The 23,243-nt window shown below is 33.2% G+C and overlaps 1 protein-coding gene across 1 annotated transcript; it reads right to left on the bottom strand.

The window, feature by feature from the left end:
* Window positions 1-18,658: 18,658 nt before the first annotated feature.
* Window positions 18,659-21,373, bottom strand: LOC106776037 (probable 6-phosphogluconolactonase 4, chloroplastic). The gene is made up of 3 exons (XM_014663335.2): window positions 20,912-21,373; window positions 20,672-20,807; window positions 18,659-19,342 (listed from the first exon to the last, which is right to left on the bottom strand). The coding sequence occupies exons 1-3, from the start codon at window positions 21,238-21,240 to the stop codon at window positions 18,878-18,880; spliced, it is 930 nt and encodes a 309-aa protein (XP_014518821.1). The 5' UTR covers window positions 21,241-21,373; the 3' UTR covers window positions 18,659-18,877.
* Between the last annotated feature and the right edge of the window lie 1,870 nt (window positions 21,374-23,243).

Genomic DNA, 23,243 nt, shown 5'->3' with positions numbered 1-23,243 from the left:
GGCGCGAATCAAATGGAACACACTCCGAGACAAACCCTCTCTTCCATGCAACGTTTATGTTTTTTGGATAAATAATTACAAAATAAAATAAAAATACTACCACTTACAATTTAAAATATTAAATATCTTAGAAAACTTAGCTGTTAAATCCATGACGATTTCTATATTATATTTTTAATCATTTAGTTTTTATCCCCTATATTTTAGATGAGACCTTGGTTGGTGTTTTTAGTTTTAAAAATATTTAATTGAATCATTTACGTTTCATTTCATAGGTTTTTCTTTATGTTAAAACGATATTAAATTAATTTAAAAAAATAATTCATCTTAGATTAAATTATATCTCATTTTTAAAAATTAACTCGAACAAATATTCATTCTTTTCAAAAGAAAATCATATTTATATTACCTTATTACATATGTGTTCTTTAAAATACTCATTCTATTGATAAAAAATATTAGAAGAAAAATCATATTTGTATTACATTACAAATATATTTTTAAAAGAAATATTTCTAATAATAAAAAATTTAAACATTTATATTTCATACGTTTCTCTTGATGTTTAAGCGAGATTAAATAATTTAGATATAGAATTTTTCTCAAATTAAATTATACCTCATTTCCAAAGTTAATTCAAACAAACCTTCATTTTTTTTTCAAAAGAAACTCATGTTTATATTACTTTATTATATATGTGCTCTTTAAAGAAACTTGTTCTATTAATAAAAAACATTAAAAGAAAAATCATGTTTCCATTACATTACATATATTACAAATGTACTTTTAAAAGAAATCATTCCAATGATAAAAGATTTAAACATTTATATTGCATATGTTTCTCTTGATGTTTAAACGAGATTAAATTAATTTAGATATAGAATTTATCTCAAATTAAATTATATCTCATTTTCTAAAGTTAATTCGAACAAACCTTCATTTCTTTCCAAAAGAAAACCATGTTTATATTACGTTATTACATATGTGCTCTTGAAATAAACTTGTTTTATTAATAAATAATATTAAAAAAAATCATGTTTGCATTACATTACATATATTACATATGTACTTTTAAAAGAAATCTTTCAAATAATAAAATATTTAAACATTTACATTGCATACGTTTCTCTTGATGTTTAAACGAGATTAAATTAATTCAGATATAGAATTTATCTCAAATTAATTTATAACTCATTTTTCAAAGTTAATTCGAACAAACTTTCATTTCTTTCCAAAAGAAAGTCATGTTTATATTACTTTATTACATATGTGCTCTTTAAAGAAACTTGTTCTATTAATAAAAAATATTAAAAGAAAAATCATGTTTGCATTACATTACATATGTACTTTTAAAAGAAATCTTTCCAATAATAAAAGATTTAAACATTTACGTTGCATATGTTTCTATTGATGTTTAAACGAGATTAAATTAATTTAGATATAGAATTTATCTCAAATTAAATTATATCTCATTTTTCAAAGTTAATTCGAACAAACCTTCATTTCTTTCCAAAAGAAAATCATGTTTATGATACGTTATTACATATGTGCTCTTTAAAGAAACTTGTTCTATTAATAAAAAATATTAAAAGAAAATTCATGTTTGCATTACATTACATATATTACATATGTACTTTTAAAAGAAATATTTCCAATAATAAAAGATTTAAACATTTACGTTGCATACATTTCTTTTGATTTTTGAACGAGATTAAATTGATTTAGATATAGAATTTATCTCAAATTAAATTATACCTCATTTTCCAAAGTTAGTTCTAACAAACCTTCATTTCTTTCCAAAAGAAAATCATGTTTATATTAGGTAATTACATATGTGCTCTTTAAAAAAACTTGTTCTATTAATAAAAAATATTAAAAGAAAAATCATGTTTGCATTACATTACATATATTACATATTTAATTTTAAAAGAAATCTTTCGAATAATAAAAGATTTAAACATTTACATTGCATACAATTCTCTTGATGTTTAAACGAGATTAAATTAATTTAGATATAAAATTTATCTCAAATTAAATTATACCTCATTTTCCAAAGTTAATTCGAACAAACCTTCATTTCTTTCCAAAAGAAAATCATGGTTATCTTACATTATTACATATGTGTTCTTTAAATAAACTTGTTCTATTGATAAAAAATATTAAAAGAAAATTCATGTTTGCATTATATTACATATATTACATATGTACTTTTAAAAGATATCTTTCCAATAATAAAAGATTTAAACATTTACATTGCATACGTTTCTCTTGATGTTTAAATGAGATTAAATTAATTTAGATATAGAATTTATCTCAAATTAAATTATACCTCATTTTCCAAAGTTAATTCGAACAAACCTTCATTTCTTTCCAAAATAAAATCATGTTTATATTAAGTTATTACATATGTTCTCTTTAAAAAAACTTGTTTTATTAATAAAAAATATTAAAAGAAAAATCATGTTTACATATGTATTTTTAAAAGAAATCTTTCCAATAATAAAATATTTAAAGATTTACATTGCATACGTTTCTCTTGATGTTTAAACGAGATTAAATTAATTTAGATATAAAATTTATCTCAAATTAAATTATACCTCATTTTCCAAAGTAAATTCGAACAAACCTTCATTTCTTTCCAAAAAAAGTCACGTTTATATTACGTTATTACATATGTTATTCTATTAATAAAAAATATTTAAAAAAAATCATGTTTGCATTATAGTACATATATTACATATGTACTTTTAAAAGAAAATCTTTTCAATAATAAAATATATAAAAAAAAATTATAAGAGATGAGTATATATTTGTGTACTTGTTTTCGGTTTAATTTTAAAATTTTAATTATTTTTTTTTAATATTGATTTCAGTAAAGTTTATGATAATTAAACTTATTAAACTGTGAAATAAAATCTCTTAAAAAGAGATTTTTAATTATATAAATTATATTTTAAATATTATAATATTTATAAATGAAGTTAAAATTTGATTTATTGAAAATGTGAAAATAAATTGTTTCAATCATCCTAATTTTTCCATCCCCCTTTTATCATTTACAAAATCATATTTTTTTGATAGGTTTAAACTATTTAGTCATTCCTATTTTTGTTAGGTATTCTCAATTTGGTTCCCTTCTTTTCAAAGTTTCCCAATTGAGTCCTTATAAATGCTAATTTGAAACAATTTAGTCCCTGTTATTAAATTTCATTAACGGAGTTCAAATACTGCACAGTTGGTGGGATGACGTGTGAATTTTTTAAAACGTGGCATGCTGATGTGAGAGTAATGTGCCTATGAACCTATCTTATTGTTTTTTCCAATTTTTCAGAGTCACAGGAGTTCATCACGCTCCATCACCTCCTTCATAATGCCAGCATGTTCGTTTCCTCCACCACCACCACCAATGCAAACCCTCACACCACCGCAAGAAGAAGCCATCGAAACCACCATGACGGAACAACTCCTCCTTCTGATGAATGCACCATATATAATGGAACACTATCTAGTGGAGTCGAGATTGCTGTGAGCACAAATACTACGATTCACAATCATAACAAGGTCCTAATTTCAATTACAGAGAAACAAAAATCGTAAACCCTAATTTCAATACTACAAAAACAAACCGAGAATTCGGATCTTAGAATTGAGTTGATCTAATTGGATCTTGATGGCAGAGGTATCAAGCTCTACTACGCTTCCTTCGGCATAAAAATGAAAGAAAAAGAAGAAATTAGAAGGTGCGTGTTGATTGTGGCATCTGAGCTTAATTTGAGTTGAGGAGCTTACACGTTTGCGCATATTACGGTATTTGAAGACTGACTTTGTAAAAGTTTGGTAAGAAGATTGGTGACTTTGGTGAGAAAGCACATGTCGTGGGGTCCATCATCACATCCCATCATTTCATCATCTGTATTCTACACCTCATTACCTCATATTAATGCTTCATGTTGTTGCATACGTTTCTCACACTCGCACAGGTGCAGGGGGAGAGCTCACCGGAACCGGAGCTAGAGGAGAGCTCACTGGAACTGGAGCCGGTGGGGAGCTCACTGGAATTGCAGCCGGAGGCTTGGTCGCAGGAGTAGGAGCTATAGTGGTTGGAGGAGATGCCGTCGACGTCGATGCGGGGGTTGCAGTTGCAACCTTAGGTGATGTCGCGGGCGAAGAGGATTTGGGGGAAGCAACGGGAGCAAGTGATTTTGGTGTGGAAGGGGCTGCAGCAGGAGTGGAATGGCAACAGTGCCACGTTTCGCCTCCAACTAAAATATTTAACACGTCATCCCACCAGCTGTGCACAATTTTAACACCGTTAACGAATTTTAACGGCAGGGGTTCAATTGCTTCAAATTAGCAATTATAAGGACTCAATTGGGAAACTTTAAAACAAGGGGACTAAAATGGGAGAACCGAATGAAAATAGGGACAACTAAAGGGTTTAAACCTTTTGGATATTGGCATGTGACAATCTTCCACTCATCTATCTCATCAACAACCCCCTCATTTTTCATATTCCCAACCCTCTACCACTCATAAAATTAGATTTTCTTTTTCGGATGCTGTCACGTGACAATCTTCCATTTATGAATATGGTCAACAAATCCCATAATTTTTCTATTCCCACCCCTTTACTACTCACAAAATCATATCTTTTTAAGTTTTTATGTAACAATCCTCTTAATCTAACCAAATAGAAAGTTGTCATGTGTATGTTGAGTATGATTTCCATGGTAAATTTTGAGTTGGGATATGTGAAATATTTGGTGGATTTTGGTTGAGGGAGACAATAGTAACTTGTATGCAAGTGTACCAATCCGTTCCACCATTGAAAAAGGACCAAAGTATATTAAACTTAGCTTCTGATTTTTTTCTCAAAGCAACGATGTGTCGCCTATAAGGTCGCAACTTGACCGACACCATATTACCCACAATAAATTCCTTAGGGTTCTTTTCTTGTTAGCATATTTCTTCATTACCTACTGAGCTCTTTGTAAATTAGCCTTCAACTGAGCTAATGTAGCATCTATGAGTATGAATTGATCTTGGACAGCAATAGAGTCTTGGATAGTAGGAGTGTATTTTAGTATTTGAGGAGGTTCTTTCCCATACACCACCCGAAAAGGAGTCATACCAATGCTAGTATGGTAAGTTGTGTTGTACCAATATTCAGCCCATGGTAATAACTTATACCACTCATTAGGACTATCTAAAGTGAAACATCTAAGGTACGTTTTGAGGCATTTATAAACAACTTCAAATTGACCATCAGATTGTGGATGATAAGTTGTAGCCATGTTGTGGGATGTTCCACTCAATTAAACAATTGTTGCCAAAATTGACTAGTAAAGACTTTGTCTCGATCGGAAACAATTGTCTTAGGAATGCCATGTAATTTTACGACTGTAGTCATGAAGCTGTCAACTACAACTTTGCTAGAATAATCTGTCCTCAAGTCGACAAAATGAGCATACTTGGATAGTCGATCAACTACAACCATAATGACTGTGTACCAATGGGAGGGAGGCAAGCCAGTAGTGAAATCCATTGCAACATCCTCCCAAACCAGATTTGGAATAGATAAAGGCTAGAAAAGTCCTGCAGGAGTTGTAGTGGCAGTTTTTGCTTGTTGACACACTAAACAATTTTAAACATAATCCTTGATGAACTTATGTATACCCTGCCAATGAAACTGGGCAAGAACTCGAGCCAGAGTTCTAGTGTATCCCGCATGGCACTAATTAAGGAATTGTGGCATTCATGTACAATTTGTTGTTTAAGACCAAGATCATCAGGAAGAACCAATCGATCCTTCCAATATAATAGACCATCCGATACCATGTAATGTGGATCATTTTTTTTGTGTCAAACATAACTCCATTACTTTTTTCAATTTATCATCCTAAAGTAAGGCCTGTTTAATTTTGGTAACTATAGGAAAATGAGGTTGAGACCATGCCATATGAAAAGACCTGGATAATGAATCAGCAATAATGTTTTCTTTACCAGGTTTATACTCAAGTAGTTTGTGAAGCCAGGCTTGCTGCTTCGAAGTTTGAACGGCTTGGTCTGTTAAGCTTCTCAAACTATTTTGGTCTGCTTTAATCACAAATTTATGTCCCAGCAAATAGTGTCGAAATTTTGCAATCGCCTCAGTGATGGTGTAAAATTCTATGGTGTACGCTGACTTTTTCGCAAACGTCAGAGTTAATTTCTTAGAGAAAAAAGCAATAAGGTGATTATCTTGGCTCAAAACAGCCCCTATGCCTAAGCCGAAAGCATCGGTCTCCAAGGTGAAAGGTTTCTCAAAATCAGGTAAGGCCGAGACAAGAGGTTGTGTCATGGCAATTTTGAGGGAGTCAAATGCTATTAAGGCCTCCTTGCTCCACTAATAATCATATCTCTTTAGCATGTTGGTCAAAGGTGCAGCAATAGATGCATATCCCCTAATAAATCTTATGTAGTACCTGGTGAGGTCCAGAATCCCTCTCAGTTGTTTGATATTAATAGGAACCAGCCAGTCCACCACAGTTGTAACCTTGTCTTTGTCCATGGACAACCCAGATCCAGAAACTGAACAGCCCAAACAATCCACATTTTGCAACCCAAATGAACATTTAGAGAGTCGAGCCTATAATTGATGCTGAAGCAGTAATTGCGAGACAGTTTCCAAATGTTGTAAATGAGAATTCCAAGAGGGGCTATAGACCAAAATATCATAAAAAAAAACCAACACAAACTTCCTCAACAATCCCATAAAAACATCATTCATCAAACATTGAAAGGTGACTGGTGCATTAGATAAACCAAAGGGCATTATGAGCCATTCATAGTGGCCTTGGTGAGTTCTTAAAGTCGTTTTATATCTATCCTTCTCTTTCATTCGGATTTGATGATAACCAGACCGAAGATCTAGTTTAGAGAAAAATTTTGCGCCATGTAATTCTTCAATGAGTTTGTCCACTATAGGAATAGGAAAACTAACCTTAACAGTGATTGCATTTATAGTCCTATAATTTGTACAAAACCGCCATGTGCCATCTTTTTTCTTTACCAAAACGATTAGAGAAGAGAATGGGCTAGTGCTAGGAACAATGAGCTTTTCATCTAACATCTCCTGGATCATTTTTTTAATCTGCAGCTTCTGGCTGTAAGGGTATCTATATGGTCACACTCTTATAGGGCTAGTACCTTGCATCAAGGGAATAACATGGTTTTGAGACCTCTGAGGTGGTAACCCTTTTGGAATAGCGAAGACTGGTTTATACAAATGCAACAATATGATGTAAAGAATGATGCAATAACTTTCGTATGAGACATCCTTCGTAAATGATTGAACTATGTTGGGTTAGATGTGATGGATTTGTCTCCATAAAGTGTAACAAATTTGTTGTCCAAGTAAGATTTTAATGTAAGTGTGTTGTAATCAAAGATGTGTGGAACCAGAGTGGCGAGCCAAGCAGCTCCCAGAACTAAATCAGCACTAGTAACAAGCAAAAGATAGGCTGGTAGTTGGAGGGAATGTACTTGAATCATGAATTCCAACTTGCTCACTAACCCTTCGGCAATTAAAGAATTTCCATTGCCTACTAACACATGAAAATTTGGGACTGGATCAATGGGTAATTTAAGGCAAGAAGCTAATCGTGGTTGGAGAAAATTATCGGAGCTGCCACTATCAAGCAAAACTTGAATCGTCATGCCATGGATAAAGCCTTGAAATCTCATTGTGCCTACACCAAAAGACCCTTTTAACGCATTAAAAGACAAGTGGTGCTCAAGATTATTTATAGTGTCCAATTGGGAATTAGGGTCTGGTGGTTCTAGTTCAACTTGCAGATTTTCATCATCAACAATCTACAAGAAAAAATGTTGCTTATTGGGAGCGTTTATGAGCAGGGAAGTATTTCTCATCACACGTAAAACACAGTCCCTTCTCTCTAAGGAGTTGAACTTCAGTGGGTGATAATTTCTTATCATTGGAAGGTTTGAATGTCTAGTATGGGGGTGTCAGAAGGAGGGGAGGTAAGCTGATGGACTTCAATGTTTGGGACAGGGAAGGCCTGTACTGGGATTGTGCAGTTTAGAAGTAGGGAAAGGATGATATAGTTTAGGCTTGTAAGAGTATTTTTCTTCATACAACTTTGCTAGTGAGACATAACTCATTAAAGTAGTGGGACTTTTAACTACTACATCGCGACGAATTTCAAGTTTCAAGCCCCCGATGAAGCAATCAAGAAAAGCTTTTGAGGTGACACCATGGACATGATTAGCCAAGGCAGTAAATTGAACATAATAATCTCGAACAGAACCAATTTGCATCAACTTAAACAGATCATACCTAGGACATTAATATGTGTCAGAACAATCAGTATTGAATAGAGTCGCGCAACGGAATAAAAGAGAGATAACAGAAAGCGTGTTCAGTCACAAATCAAGTTAAGATGGTCCGTTTTAGAAAATTAATTTTCTTACAGAAAATTTATCAAACAGTTGATATGCGTAAAACGAAAAGAGTGTAAGGAGTAGAAAAATTGATACACTAGATTTTTATACTAGTTCGATTCAATAGAATGTACGTCCAGTTGTTAATCACTATAAAATGTGATTAACATTTTCACTAAAAATAGTTTAACAGATTACAATAGAGTGAATGAAAATTTAATGATAAAACATTCCTTCGACGAACGAACCGGAAGGGTGCTTCCTTGAACCAATGAACCAGAAGCGAGGATTCCACACTTTCCTTCGACCAATGAACCGGAACAGTGCAGAAAAGATCTTCCTTCGACAAACAAACCGGAAGATGACAACCTTGCCAACTCAAAGAGAACCGCTCCGACCTTTGACCCACAAAGCGCGAGCTTCTCCTATTCACGAGACCAAGTAAAGCACTTGAACTAGCTTTTTAGAACTTCCTTAGACAAACTGTATTCTTAAAAATCTCAAAGTTCCCCTCTAAGGGTTTAAGACCACTATATATAGCTAACTGGTCTGAAAATGAAAAGACATTTTACAACTGCAAGTGATAATCGATTATTGTAAGTTATAATCGATTATTCAAGTCCGTTACATGTTTTTCAAAATAGTGATAATCAATTATTCTGAGGGATAATCGATTATTCCAAGAACTTGGGTTGTTCTCATCAGGACCAATGATAATTGATTATTTGAAGTAATAATCGATTATTCCAGAGCAACATGGTTTTTCAGGAAAGCTCAGGATAATCAATTATAGCTTCTCATAATCGATTATATACGTAAAAATTTTAGAGATACGAAATTTCTAAGTTTTACATGCTCAAAAACGTTCTTAATACATTTGTAAACTACTAAGATGCTTTTAAAACGATTATAATAGTCTTCTTCATGTTTATCTTCTTTTCGCATCATCAAAATCATTTGTCTTCAAATTTACCAATGCTTTCTCATTGGTAACAATCTCCCCCTTTTTGATGATGATAAAAAATACTTGTTTAAAAGCAACTTTGGGGTTTATCTGCATAAAATACAAACTGACAGACAACACAAAAACATATTAGTAGTAACTGCACTAACTGCTTCTCCCCCTTTTTTATCATAAGCAAAAAGATTAATGCTCCCCCTTAAGATGATCTCCCCCTCAATTAAACAATGCATACACTAAAATAAGAGAACATTTTATTCATGACAAGAAAGGGTACATTTATCATCATAAAGAAGAACATAAAAATGTAGAAACATGGCATAGAGTTAAAAACAAATAATCAGAAAAGCACACTAACATAGAATCCTAAATCTAGAACAGAGGACTTGGTGGTCTTTTGGGAGGTTGAAGATTTAGGGGATTTTCAATATTGCCTAAACGAACATCAATTTCATGAAATTGGTCCACCATATAATCTTCATGAGCTTGTTGCCACTCATAAATTTGTTCAAAGTGAGCTTTTTGGGCAAGACTCATATCCTCCAATTGTTTAGATAAGTTAGCAAAGTGCTCTTCCATGGTGAGTGTGGAGGATGAAGGAATTAGGGAAGGACCCGTATCCGAAGGAGTAGTAGCTCGCATTAATTTTGCCATGTGAGCATTCGTATCTTCATCTTCATCATCATCTTGATGACCATCATCCTTATGAAGGATCACTCGACCACGAGCAACAAACCCCATGTGACGAAATGTTGTCTCACTAATCTCGATTCCAATGCTTGAATTTCTTGAGTGTGTTCGCCTTCCACACTTACTCCTTTGTACTCCAAAATTTTAGAAATAAGAAGAGCATATGGGAAATGATAAGAATGATATTTCTTGACCTTCAGCATGGTGTCGGCAATGAGTGTTGGCCAATCAATGTGTATGTGATTCAGAATCGCATACAGAAGAAGCAGATTTTGCTTAGAGAACTAAGCATGGTAGTGGCCCGAGGACATAAAATCCACACGATTAGATAGTGAATCATCCTTTCTTCAACTTTGAATCCACCAACAAGCAATTGTCAACGATTGGTCTATTGTTCAGGATGTCGCAAGAATAATTGAAAAGCAAGCAAACGGTTGAAATCTGGGACTCTAAGGTAAACTTTGAATGCATCATCCCATATGGTGACTTGTGCAACATTTGTCCACACGTCATCATCCAAAATTATTGGAACACCCTTCACTTTTGTTGTCATGATGTCGTCTCGGTAGCGCGGATTAAAGTAAAAGACTCGGATGAGATCGGGGTAGATGCACCCCTTTTGCTCGACGAGATGAGTAAGTCCTTGAGCACCAAACAGATCGGGAAATTGAAATCCGTAAAAACGATAAAAGTCAAGGCGAATGTACTTTACCGCCATGATTCGTCGTTCTTGCGAGAAATTGACATAATCAACATGTTTGTCTTGATCAAAAATCCACCCGTCAATGGTTGTTGGACAAGGTCTGGAAGAAGAGGAAGCATCAGCAGTTCTCCTATGGTTTCTTCGTGAGTCAGCAATGAAAGAGATGGATAGAGTAAAACTTGGAAAGAAATGGAGAGAAATGAAGAAATTTGGTTTAGATTTAAGATGAATAGTGTTTTGGGTGCAAAAGAGTGACCATTAATTGATTACATGGGGCTATTTATAAGAAAAATAGAGAAACTAGTCGTTTATAACCGTTTATAGCCATTATAGAACGCTCCAACGACTCTATTTTTGAAATTGTGTGCGAGATAATTTATTATTGTGAGTGATAATCGATTATCTGTTCAAAAATCACTTCCCAGAAATTGTATGATAATCGATTATAGATGAAGATAATCGATTATCTGCTCGTAAGTGTCCAGATTTGGGTTTGAGTGGGAATAATTGATTATTCTATGGGATAATCGATTATTTGCGATTATGCCTTTTGTCAAAGCCAAAAATAATTGATTATGATACTGTGACAATTGATTAAAAACGCTTAACTTACGAAAATTTTGAAAATTTCAGAAATCGTGAGCTTAAGACATATCTAACACTCCTAACTCTCTTCTAAGCTCGTAGAATTTATCTATAAGCAGTGCTTTTGTAAAAATATCAGCTAATTGATGTAAAGTGTCAATGTATTCAGCTTCAATGGTAGACAAGGCTACACATGCTTGTTTCTTTAAGTGTCAAGACACTAAAGAACAACCCAAAAAATGACAAGTTCCACTAGTACTTTTCCTATCAGTTTTACAGCCACCATAATCTGCATTAGAATATCCTATTAAACTAGGTGAAACATCAGAAGGATACCAAAGTCCAAAAGATGTGGTTCCTTTAAGATATTTCAAAAGTCTCTTGACAACAGTTAAATGAGATTCCTTAGGATTACCTCGGTACCTAGCACACACACATACACTTTGCATAACGTCTAGTCTACTAGCAATTAGATACAGTAAAGATCCTATCATACCTTTAAACATAGTTTCATTAACTCCTTCACCAGATTCATCCTTATCTAAATAACAAGAAGTTGACATCAGTGTGTTGGCTTCTTTACAAGTATCCATACCAAACTTTTTAAGCACTTCTCTACAATAATTAGTTTGGGAGACAAAAGTTCTCCCTTCCATTTTCTTTATTTGCAATCCTAAAAAGAAATTCAGCTCACCTATCATAGACATCTCAAACTCACCTTGCATTATATGTGCAAATCCCTCACACAACAAGTCATCTATAGACCCAAAAATAATGTTATCTACGTACACTTGAACAATCAAAATGTGTTTTCCTACTTTCTTAATAAACAAGGTTGAATCAACCTTTCTTCTAGAAAAATTATTCTCAATAAAAAGGGTATTAAGTCTTTCATACCAAGACCTAGGTGCCTTTTTAAGACCATACAAGGCCTTTTTCAATTTATAAATATGATCAGGATATTTAAAATCCTCAAAACCAAGAGGTTGACTAACATAAACCTCTTCTTTTATAAAACCATTTAAAAATGCACATTTCACATCATTTTGATACAATTTAAACTTCATCAAAGATGCATAAGCAAGTAATAATCTAATTGCTTCTAACCTGGCTACCGGGGCATAAGTTTCATCATAGTCTATACCTTCCTCTTGACAGTAGCCCTTTGCAACTAGCCTTGCTTTGTTCTTTATAATTTTTTTCATCATGCTTGTTTCTAAACACCCACTTTGTTCCAATGATTTAATAATCATCTTGTTTAGGAATGAGTTTCCAAACGTCATTTCCTTTCAAATTGATTCAGCTCTTCTTGAATAAAAACACACCATTTATCATCTTGAAGAACTTCCTTTATGTTCTTAGGTTCTATCTGAGATACAAAAGCCACAGTTAAGCATAAACTATTTAGATTATATCTGCATCAGCCCAAAAATATTTTAGCACATTAGATTCATTCAAAAGAGTTTTGTCTAATTCTTCTAATGATCTATTTTTTCTTTCAACAACACCATTTTGTTGGGGAGTTCTAGGTGCAGAAAAATTATGAGCAATTCCATGTTCTTCACAAAACTTTTCAAAACATTCATTTTGAAATTCACCACCGTGATCAGTTCTCAAAGTTTTGATTTTCAAATCCTTTTCATTTTGAACACGTTTTTCAAATGATTTGAACGCTTTAAAAGCTTCAACTTTCAACGTTCAAAAGAATGTACAAATAAACCTAGTATAATCATCAACAATTACAAGAGTATAGTAGTTTCCACCAAAATTTTTAATTCTAGATGGACCAAACAAGTTCATATGCAAAAGTTCTGAAGGTTTTGATGTTGTAATCATGCTTTTAGATGAAAATGAGGATATGGTTTGCTTTCCCTTTTGACATGCAGAACATATTTTTTCTTTCTCAAATTTCAATTTAGGCAACAAGATCTTTTGAAATCAATTTATTTAAATGTTGCATATGAATATGTGCAGCTCTTTTATGCCATAGCCAAGGATTTTTCTCTTTAGCAACTAAACATATTATACTATGACTAGATGCACTTTCAATATCAATCAAATAAATGTTATTATGCCTAACACCTTGCAAAGCAATATTAGTGGAATCTTTAAAATATACAGTGCATTTATCACTTTCAAAAGTTACCTTGAGACCTTTGTCACATAATTGGCTTATGCTTAGGAGGTTGCGTTTGAGACCTTCAACGTACAAGACATCTTTTATGGTCAATGTGTTTGAGACCTTCACCAGTTCCCATGATTCTACCTTTGTTGTTGTCTCCACATGTTACAAATCCTTGCTTTTTCTTCTCAAAAGAGATAAACCTCTTCTTGTCTCCGGTCATGTGTCTTGAACAACCACTGTCAAGATACCACAATGACTTCTTTGACTTAGTAGGTTCCTACAAAACAAGTTTAACATGAATTTAGGTCCCCAATCTCATTATGGGTCCTTGGGGTTAGTTAATGCAAGCATACATCATTTCACAACTTTAACCCATGCATATTTACCATTTGGCACACCAAAATGTTTAATGTTGCATTAGTTTGATGTATGTCCATGTTTCATGCAGTAAAAGCAACATACTTAATGCACCTTATTTTTCACAAAAGTTCCTTTTTCTACCTAAATTCTACGAGTTCTCTTAACTTTATACTTCTTGTTTTGATTCATGTTCCTATTTCTAGCATTGCTTCTTTTAAAGTTTGCTTTAGCATGTGAATTAGGCATGGTTGCCTTTGCAAGTAAGTTTTCAAGAATGCCAATATCAAACATATGACTCTTACAAGATAGACATTCAACAGGTTGAACAATTGCATTAGATTCAGACAGTTTAGTTTCTAGATTACTAACTTTGTTTATTAAAACAACTTCTTCATCTAGCACTTTTTCATACTTCAATTTCAATTCATTATGCTCTTTTTTTAGCTTTTTATGTGCAACATCAAGTTTTTCAGATTCATTTATTAATTCAAAAAATGCCTTCATCTGAGTCACTTGAGCTTAAAGAACTAGAAGCATTTTCCTCCCAAGCTATGTAAGCTTTCTTCTTCTTTGGAAATTTCCTTTCTTTCTTTTCTTCACTTTTCTTTTTCTTAGGACAATCAGTGTTCACATGTCCTCTTTCTCCATATCCATAGCATTTAACTCTTGATGGAGATCCTTGATTATCTTTCCTTTCTCCACGGTACTTATTACCTTTTGCTTTCATGAATTTTGCAAATTTCTTTATCATGAGGCTCATGTTTTCCTCATCATCGTCGGAATCATCATCTTCAAATCTTTTAGAACTTTTTCCTCTAGAAATTTCAGATTTGAAGGCAAGTGTCTTTCTTTTGCCTTGATCCTTTTCTGCAATTAATCTCCTTAACTCAAGCTCGTGTTCACGTAGCTTCCCAAAGAGAATCGCCATTGACATTTGAGTAAGGTTTTGAGACTCCGAGATGGCAGTTACCTTTGGTTGCCAAGACTTGTCCAATGACTTCAAAATTTTAATATTTAATTGATCAGTATCAAAGGTCTTACCCAAACTTGACAAGTGGTTCACTATGTTAGTGAAACGCTTCTGGACGTCAGAAATTGTTTCTCTAGGTTGCATTCTAAGCAACTCATACTCCTGGATGAGTGTGTTCTTCCTTGCACGTTTCACGTCCTTTGTACCCTCATGTGTGACTCTAAGGACTTCCCACATTTCTTGTGTTGTCTTACACACTGAAATTATATAAAATTCATCAAGTACCACAACAGATGAAATAATATTACGAGCCTTAATATCAAACTGAGCTCGTTTATTTTCTTCAGCAGTCTAGTTAAAATATGATTTTTCTACTTCTACACCATCAACTGTACTTTTAGGAATATATGGACCATTTTGTACTGCTTCCCAGACGCCTCTGTCAACAAAACCCATAAAAATTTCCATTTGACTTTCCAGAACGCATAATTATCACTAGTAAAAAGTGGTGGTCTGTTGATGGAAAACCCTTCGGCATAAACTTGACTTTGATGATCGGTCATTTTCGCAAAAGTTTGAAAGAATATCAAAGCATGCTCTGATACCAATTGTCGGAACAATCGGTACCGAATAGAGTCGCACAGCGGAATAAAAGATAGATAGCGGAAAGCGTGTTCGGTCATAAATCAAGTTAAGATGGTCTGTTTTAGAAAATTGATTTTCTTACAGAAAATTTATCAAACAGTTGATATGCGTAAAACGTAAAGAGTGTAGGGAGTAGAAAAATTGGCACACTGGATTTTTATAATAAGTTCGATTCAAAAGAATCTAAGTCCAGTTGTTAATCACTATAAAATGTGATTAATGTTTTCATTAAAAACAGTTTAACAGATTACAATAGAGTGAATGAAAATGTAATGATAAAACCTTCCTTTGACAAACGAACCGAAAGGCTGCTTCCTTCAACCAACGAACCGGAAGTGAGGATTCTACACTTTCCTTTGACCAATGAACCGAAACAATGCAGAAAAGATCTTCCTTTGACAAACAAACCGGAAGATGACAGCCTTGCCAACTCGAAGAGAACCGCTCTGACCTTTGACTCACAAAGCGCGAGTTTCTCTTATTCACGAGACCAAACAAAGCACTTGAACTAGCTTTTTAGAACTTCCTTAGACAAACTGTATTCTTAAAAAGCTCAAAGTTGTCCTCTAAGGGTTTAAGACCACTATATATAGCTAACTGGTCTGAAAATGAAAAGACACTTTACAACTGCCAGTGATAATCGATTATTTAAGTTATAATCGATTATTCAAGTCCGTCATAGGTTTTTCAAAATAGTGATAATCGATTATTCTGAGGGATAATTGATTATTCCAAGAACTTAGGTAGTTCTCATCAAGACCAATGATAATCAATTATTTGGAGTAATAATCGATTATTCCAGAGCAACATGGTTTTTCAGAAAAGCTCAAGATAATTAATTATAACTTCTCATAATCGATTATATACGTAACAATTCTAGAGATACGAAATTTCTAAGTTTTACATGCTCAAAAACATTCCTAATACATTTGTAAACTACTAAGATGCTTTTAAAACAATTATAACAGTCTTCTTCATGTCTATCTTCTTGTAGCATCATCAAAATCATTTGTCTTCAAATTTACCAATGCTTCCTCATCGGTAACAATATGGTGAGGGTCCAAACTCGAGCTCGAGAGCTCTAGTAAAACCAGTCCATAAGACCTAAGGATTAGTGCGAGACATCATTTGATACCAAGGAACTACCTCCTTGTCAAGGTGAATCGCAATAATGGTTAAGTGTTGATCATCCGGTGTATTGTGATAATCGAAAAATTGTTCCACCTTGAAAATCCACTACAATACGTCGGAACCATCAAAGTGCAGAAAGTCGATTTTCACATTTCGCACTAAAACGAAGGGGTCTTCACGGTAGAACTAGACGAAGCATTCACAGTGTTATTCACAATATCATCTATGGTCGTTTAAAGAGTTTGAAAACACAAGTTGTAATCAGCATTCCGAGATTTTATCAATTCCAAAATCTTTTTAACGTCATTTGCAAGTTCCTTGAGATGGGTGTTGTCAGCCATGAACACATGAGAGCACCAAATGATATGCCAAAAGTATCAGAATAGTAATAAGCAGAGTAATATGGAATATCAGTGAAAAGTTTATTGATGGCAAATTCTATATTTTTCTTCTCCTGCTATCATGAATAGTCAGGATACAAATAAGTAACCATAACAGAAAGGCACAGAGAAAATTTTCTTGAGAGATGAGTCAAGTTTCTTTCCTTCTATCCTTTTTTTCTTTCCTGTAACAGAATTTGTACTCTCTCTCAACACTCAAATCTCCGTAATTTTGAGTTGGCCTACTTCACATGTGTGCTTCTCCTGCACTCAGTCCCTCCTTTTGGTTCCACCTCCTTTTCATCTATTACATTTGTCTGGTGACACAATTTAGTTTGTGATTTCTAAGTTAGACAAGACTGATTACGTCGTTGTTTTATTGGTTTCAAATTTTTTATTAGAGTTTGAGTGGAGAGATCTAGTTGGCTGTGAGTGCCCATTTTCATGGTGGACAAAGACGACATGTTAATTCGCAACACAGGTGTGTTTTCAATATTATGGTGCTATATTATCGTGATGCGATGGTGATTATGGAGGAACGGAGTTAACATGTTGTGGTTAATAGCAATGTAGTCTGATGGTGGTTAACAACGTAGTCGCACGACCAACACCCTGCGTTAATGGTGGCAGCTAGGATTTCTGTTGGACGGTAAGAGGTTGAAAATGATGGACACGTGATAAACATACATTGATTAGATTTATGAGTGAAAGATTGTCATTTGACAACATATTAAAAGATATGATTTTATGAGTGGTAAAAGAGGTGAGAATAGGGAAATAAGAAAAGTCTAATAGCAAAAGTTAATTTTGTGACCCAATTTCTAAAAAATGGACTGTATAAGTCAAAACTAGCAATGTAGAACAGATTTTTCCAAAATTTGTTAATTTTGGTCTTATTCATTTCCACATTGATTAGTCGTTTCTTACCTTTACTTTTCAGCCCCGTAATTCTTTCCATAATTTGTATATATGGTAGTGTTTCACATATACAAAATACAACACGCAAGGTAACAAAAAGTTCCACGTGAAAGCATGGTTATCAAACTCTCGAGTTAACTCTTAAACTCTTACGAGTTTATGTTTCTAGACATACCTTCCGAGTTAATTCGGAAGTAAACTCTTTTCTACATAAACTCAGTAGAATTAATTGTGAAATTGGTAAAATCGTGTAGAATGAGCGATTCTACAAACTTGAGAAAGAAAAAAATTAAGAAAAACAAGATTGTGTGATCTTTTTTTATTATATATTTAATGAAATGTATCAAAATTAATGATTAATGACAATAATCAAAGTATTTATGTTTTACAATATTTATTTTTATAAACTATATATCTATAAACTTTATTTATTTAAAATTATATAATTTTTTAGACTTATTTGAATTAAAATATTATTTATATAGTATTTTTCATCTGAAGTAAACTCTTACGAGTTTACGAGTCGAGTTTACGAGTCGAGTTTACGAGTCGAGTTTACGAGTCGAGTTTACGAGTCGAGTTTACGAGTCGAGTTTACGAGTCGAGTTTACGAATCGAGTTTATGAGTCGAGTTTACTCGACTCTCACGAGTTTACGTAAACTCACGAGTTTACGTAAACTCACGAGTTTGATAATCTTGCGTGAAAGTACCAAGAACTGTGTAGAGGTCAACACATGACAGCACTGATTTTGGGAAAGGATGATAATAAAAACCATTAAGTTCAAGTGATTATTTGATTCATTTCAACTATAAGGATAGAAAAGTGGCCTTTAAATCGAATGAACCCTGTCCAATGCAAAAACTATAACCGACAATAGGAAATTCAGCACTTATCATACGCAAACTCAAAATTGCAAAGGTGAATAACTAGCACAACATATAGATCAACTGGCTTAGCTGCTGCGTCTACAGCTTTGAGGCTGCATCTTTGTCTAAGAACCATTTCAACTCCTCTTCAGGGGAAACCAATCCAGCAGGAAGCTTAACAGAATTTTGAGATTTGCCTAACACAGAGTGAACTGCATCTGCTTTACCCTTGCCAGTCACCACAAGCGCTGCGTAAGCAGAGGCATTGATCACTGGAAATGTGAAAGTTATTCTCTCCGGGGGTGGTTTAGGGGAGTCCTTGATGAAGGCAACCCATCTTTTATTCTCCTGCACAAGAGGATGCCCTGGGAACAAAGAAGCTACGTGGCCATCAGGGCCCATGCCCAGCAGCACCAGATCAAATTTTGGAAATCCACTGCTCGGTGATAAAGTAATCACACTGCTATTGACCAATTCTCTGAGACATGTCTCATAATCATCGGCTGCCCCCTCAGCTGAAAGGGTATCATTGATTGCATGCACATTGCCCGGAGGAATTGGTACCTGCCACGAGAACCAAGATGGAAGTACCCACAGGTCAGATTGACAAAACAGATTATGCTGATGGAAGCTAGACAACATAATCTGGTCACGCAGTCGTCGTAAAAAACACTACACAGAAAAAATATAGCTCATAACTTGAAACAGGAGGCTATTTTTTTCCCTCTCGTGCGTCATTTTATACGAATGAGATATACACTCACTAAACATTACTATGCAGCATCCAACAAAGGGGATTCATCCACCTGATCATCCACAATTAAGTAATCTCTCCATGAAATGCTTGTAGCCTTGTACTCATCCATTTACTTTCACAACTTCACATATATTTTTAGCCTCCTATGATATTTTCATAACGTTCAGGTTCCAAATGAATGAGTTTAAAGGAATTGTTTGGTCATAGGTTACACTTATTTAGAAATCAATTGATAAAAAAAAAATTATAAAGACGTATGGAGACCAAAACTTAAGAAACTTAAGAAATATAATGACAGAGACTAATGTGTACTAATAATGTAAGCACTAAAACTTAAGTTTTTTTTTTTTTTTTTTTATGAGCTATCTGGTGGCACATGTAGGGACTAAATGGCTAGTTTAAAACTACTACTTAGAGAGAAATTATAGCCATATACTCCTTTGAAATCGATTCAAAATCCCTACATTTTATGACCCATTTCTAACTCAGTGAATCTCTGTCGTATTTTTCCTAGATTTCAATATATTTTAATCAATTGTAAGTAGTACGTTAGAGAAAGTTTGTTACTAGTTTCCAGCACCCCTCTTTTGTAGAATAGCAAAATATATGGTTAGGCGTCTTCCTAGTTCTCAATAAATTTTAACCAAGTGTACCGAGTATGTTAGAAAAAAAAGTATGCTGCTACTTACTAGCACTCCACTTTCTTATACATAATTAGGTCCTCCCCCTCCCCTAGTTTTGAAGAAATTTTAAACAATAGACACGGCCAACAAATGGAGTCAAACTCCAGAGCTCCAATCTTAGGCCTCCTCAGGACATAGGTTGCACCCAAAACCTTGTGTCTGTTTGGAATAGCTTGATTCTTTGGGATTTGTGGGTGGCTTCAGCAAAAAGATGTCCACATGTCATGTTGTATGCGATTCTAAAATGGGGTTCCCATCGACACACATGGACTGTTTTAACATTGGTTCCAATTCAACTTAAGGAGACACATAACCCTGAACTAATCTCCTTTTTGCATTTTTTTCTCAACATTAGCACCAACACTTAAGGAACAAAAAACATTCTCAAAATTTGAAAACATGTTCAACCTAAACAAACCATTTTCCAACATTAAAAAACACTAGTAAATATACCTTGCAGAGAAGCCCATCTAAAGCAAGCTTGTAGTTACTATCTTCATGCGTCTTCGGCACGACCCTCTCATCCAGCCAAAACACATGCCATTTGGACCATTCAAGAGAATCATAGTAGGGCGGTTCCAGTAGTTTTCTAAGACCCAAACAGAAAAGACATTCACTTTAATCCAATTCAATTGAATCGAATCACGCTTAGGTTGAAAGTGAGAACATTTTCATATGAAAAAGAACCCTCACCCGAGATACTTGATCAAAGAGCCACCAGACAAGCAAACGGTGAAAGCCCCCCTTTCCGAAGTGAACTTATTGGAGAGATCGGCGACGTATTTGGCCAGAGAGACAGCAAGATCCTCTTGTTCGAAGACCTCGATGACAACGTTGTCGGTCCCAGCCATGGACGCTTTGAGCGGGGCTGGAAAGCTCTTGGGATTGACGGTAAGCCCTTTGAATGTGAGGGGGCGAGAGAAGAAGATGTGGCTTGAGGGTGGTTGGAGGTTTGTGTTGGGGAAGGAAGAGAGTGCGAATCGCAGAGTGTTTGATGACAGTGTAGAATGGATAGAAGCCATACCTCAGTGGGTAGAGTATTCTTTATAAGCTCACTGAAACAAATCAATTGAAACAGTGGCAGTAACAAAGTCTACGTTTACTTTCTTTTCTTCTCTTCCACCATTTTTCCTTTTTTATTGAGCACGCCATACAATGGTGGGAGTTTATTCCTATGCATTCTTAAGGGTTCTTCGGCAATTTTTTTTTTTGTTGTTGTTTTTTTTAGTTTTATTGTATTACATTATTTTTTAATATATCGTGTTAATTTTTGAGACAATTATTTTGTATAAAACTCTCACTTTAATACTTTTAATACCTCGTCTTTGAAAATTATATTTTCATCGTTGATATATGTTATTCAGGTAAATCTAGAATGTCATAAAAAATATCATTATACAAATAAATTTTGATTTTTGTAGAAAAAGAAATTATTAAGTAATTGTAATTGTAATTTTTTAATTTAAATTATTGTATTAAATTTTTTTTTACTATCCTAAAATTTTCATGTAATATCATTTACTAAAAAGGTTTAATTGTATTAATTTGAATTGTTAATTTTTTTTTAATTCATACAGAATTACAAAGTAATCTATAAAATATTAAAAAATATACAATAATTTATATAAATATTTAATATATGCAATTAAAATTTAAAAATATATACAGAGTATATTAAAATGCAAGAGATAATAATATAAAAGATTAAATGAAGTTAAAAACTAATTGAAATGGTTTATAATTTATGAGTCAATATAGGTTTTTAAAATAATTTTTTTATTTAATTATTAAATTCTACGTCGACAAAGATAATTTATAAATTAGTAGTTTATTAATCTTACTTAATCTTATATTTTTGTATGAGACTAAACATTAATGAAACTAAACATTAATGAGTGATCCGAATCTAGACTCCATATCATATTAAAAAGTGAACTTAAATATAAGTTAATTTTATAAAATTGGTTTGTAAGATGAGATTTGGAATTTCCAACACATTTTAGTAAAAAAATATTATAAGATTTGACTATTAATTTATTTTATGTATACATGTATATTTCTACATTATATTATATTTTTAGTTAATTAATTGTTTTTCCTACTTTTTAAACAAAACTTTGATTTTATAAGTTAAAACATTTCAATTTAATCATTTATATTACTTATATCTTTTAATGTTTAAAAAGGATTAAATTAAATTATACAAACATTTTAAAAGGTTATTTATGTAAAAATCTAGAAAATAGAGTATTAAAATTGATAGGTATTTTAATATAATGAGACCAATTATTTTAATTTTAAAATAATTCAATAATATAAATAGATTTTCTTAAACTCATTTCATTATTTAAAACACTAACCATCTCACTAAAACTCTTTCTTTGAGTTCCCTTTCTCTTCTCTCTAAGATTTCTTACTCTTCGATCATATGTTTGACGATCAAGAAGTGCTTAGAAGATCACAATAGTGTGATCTCCATTCTCATCTTATCAGATTTCCTCTAGAACAAGTAAGTTTCAACTCCCTTTTTCTTTTTACTCTTAGCGTGAGGCTATGCATAGTGATTCTATCGCATGTGTCTTCTGACTCTCTTTTCTAGTTCCTTATTATATGAGGTTCTAAGGACTCTCTTTGATCGCAATTATGTGTTCTGTAAGCATTTCTAGGATTCTTTGAGCTTGAAGCAAGGTTGATGAGTTGTGTAGAGCTTAACCGTTCCTTTTAAGGTAAGGGAAGTCAGTGGTTTCTTTTAATTTGAGTTAGGAAGTATGAAATGATAATTAAAAGTATGTGAGTTGAATGTATGATAATTTGTATGCTTGAAATGAGTGTGTTAGTAGTAAGTGTGTTTGAATAATTGAGTTTGGTTGAATTATTCTAGTTAAATGTGATTATTAACTTGAATGTTGTTGTTGTTATGAAGTTGTTGTTATGAAGTTGTTGGTGATGAATTAGTTAATGTGTTGAGAAGAAATTATATGGACTTAGTTATGAACTATTTTAGTCTAAAATAGAGGTTTTGATA

This window comes from Vigna radiata, chromosome 10, assembly GCF_000741045.1.
Source record: "Vigna radiata var. radiata cultivar VC1973A chromosome 10, Vradiata_ver6, whole genome shotgun sequence".
NCBI classification, from domain to species: domain Eukaryota; kingdom Viridiplantae; phylum Streptophyta; class Magnoliopsida; order Fabales; family Fabaceae; genus Vigna; species Vigna radiata.
The sequence above is the reverse complement of the archived record's forward strand: the minus strand, read 5'-3'. Positions and strand labels throughout refer to the sequence as shown.

What these genes read in the sequence shown, in the direction of transcription:
- LOC106776037 (XM_014663335.2), bottom strand. Translation starts at nt 21,240, where the DNA reads ATGGCTTCTATCCATTCTACACTGTCATCAAACACTCTGCGATTCGCA. An exon ending in TCTTTGATCAAGTATCTCGG is followed by an intron (nt 20,808 to 20,911) that starts GTGAGGGTTCTT and finishes TTTGGGTCTTAG; the next exon opens with AAAACTACTGGAACCGCCCT. An exon ending in TAGATGGGCTTCTCTGCAAG is followed by an intron (nt 19,343 to 20,671) that starts GTATATTTACTA and finishes TTCTCGTGGCAG; the next exon opens with GTACCAATTCCTCCGGGCAA.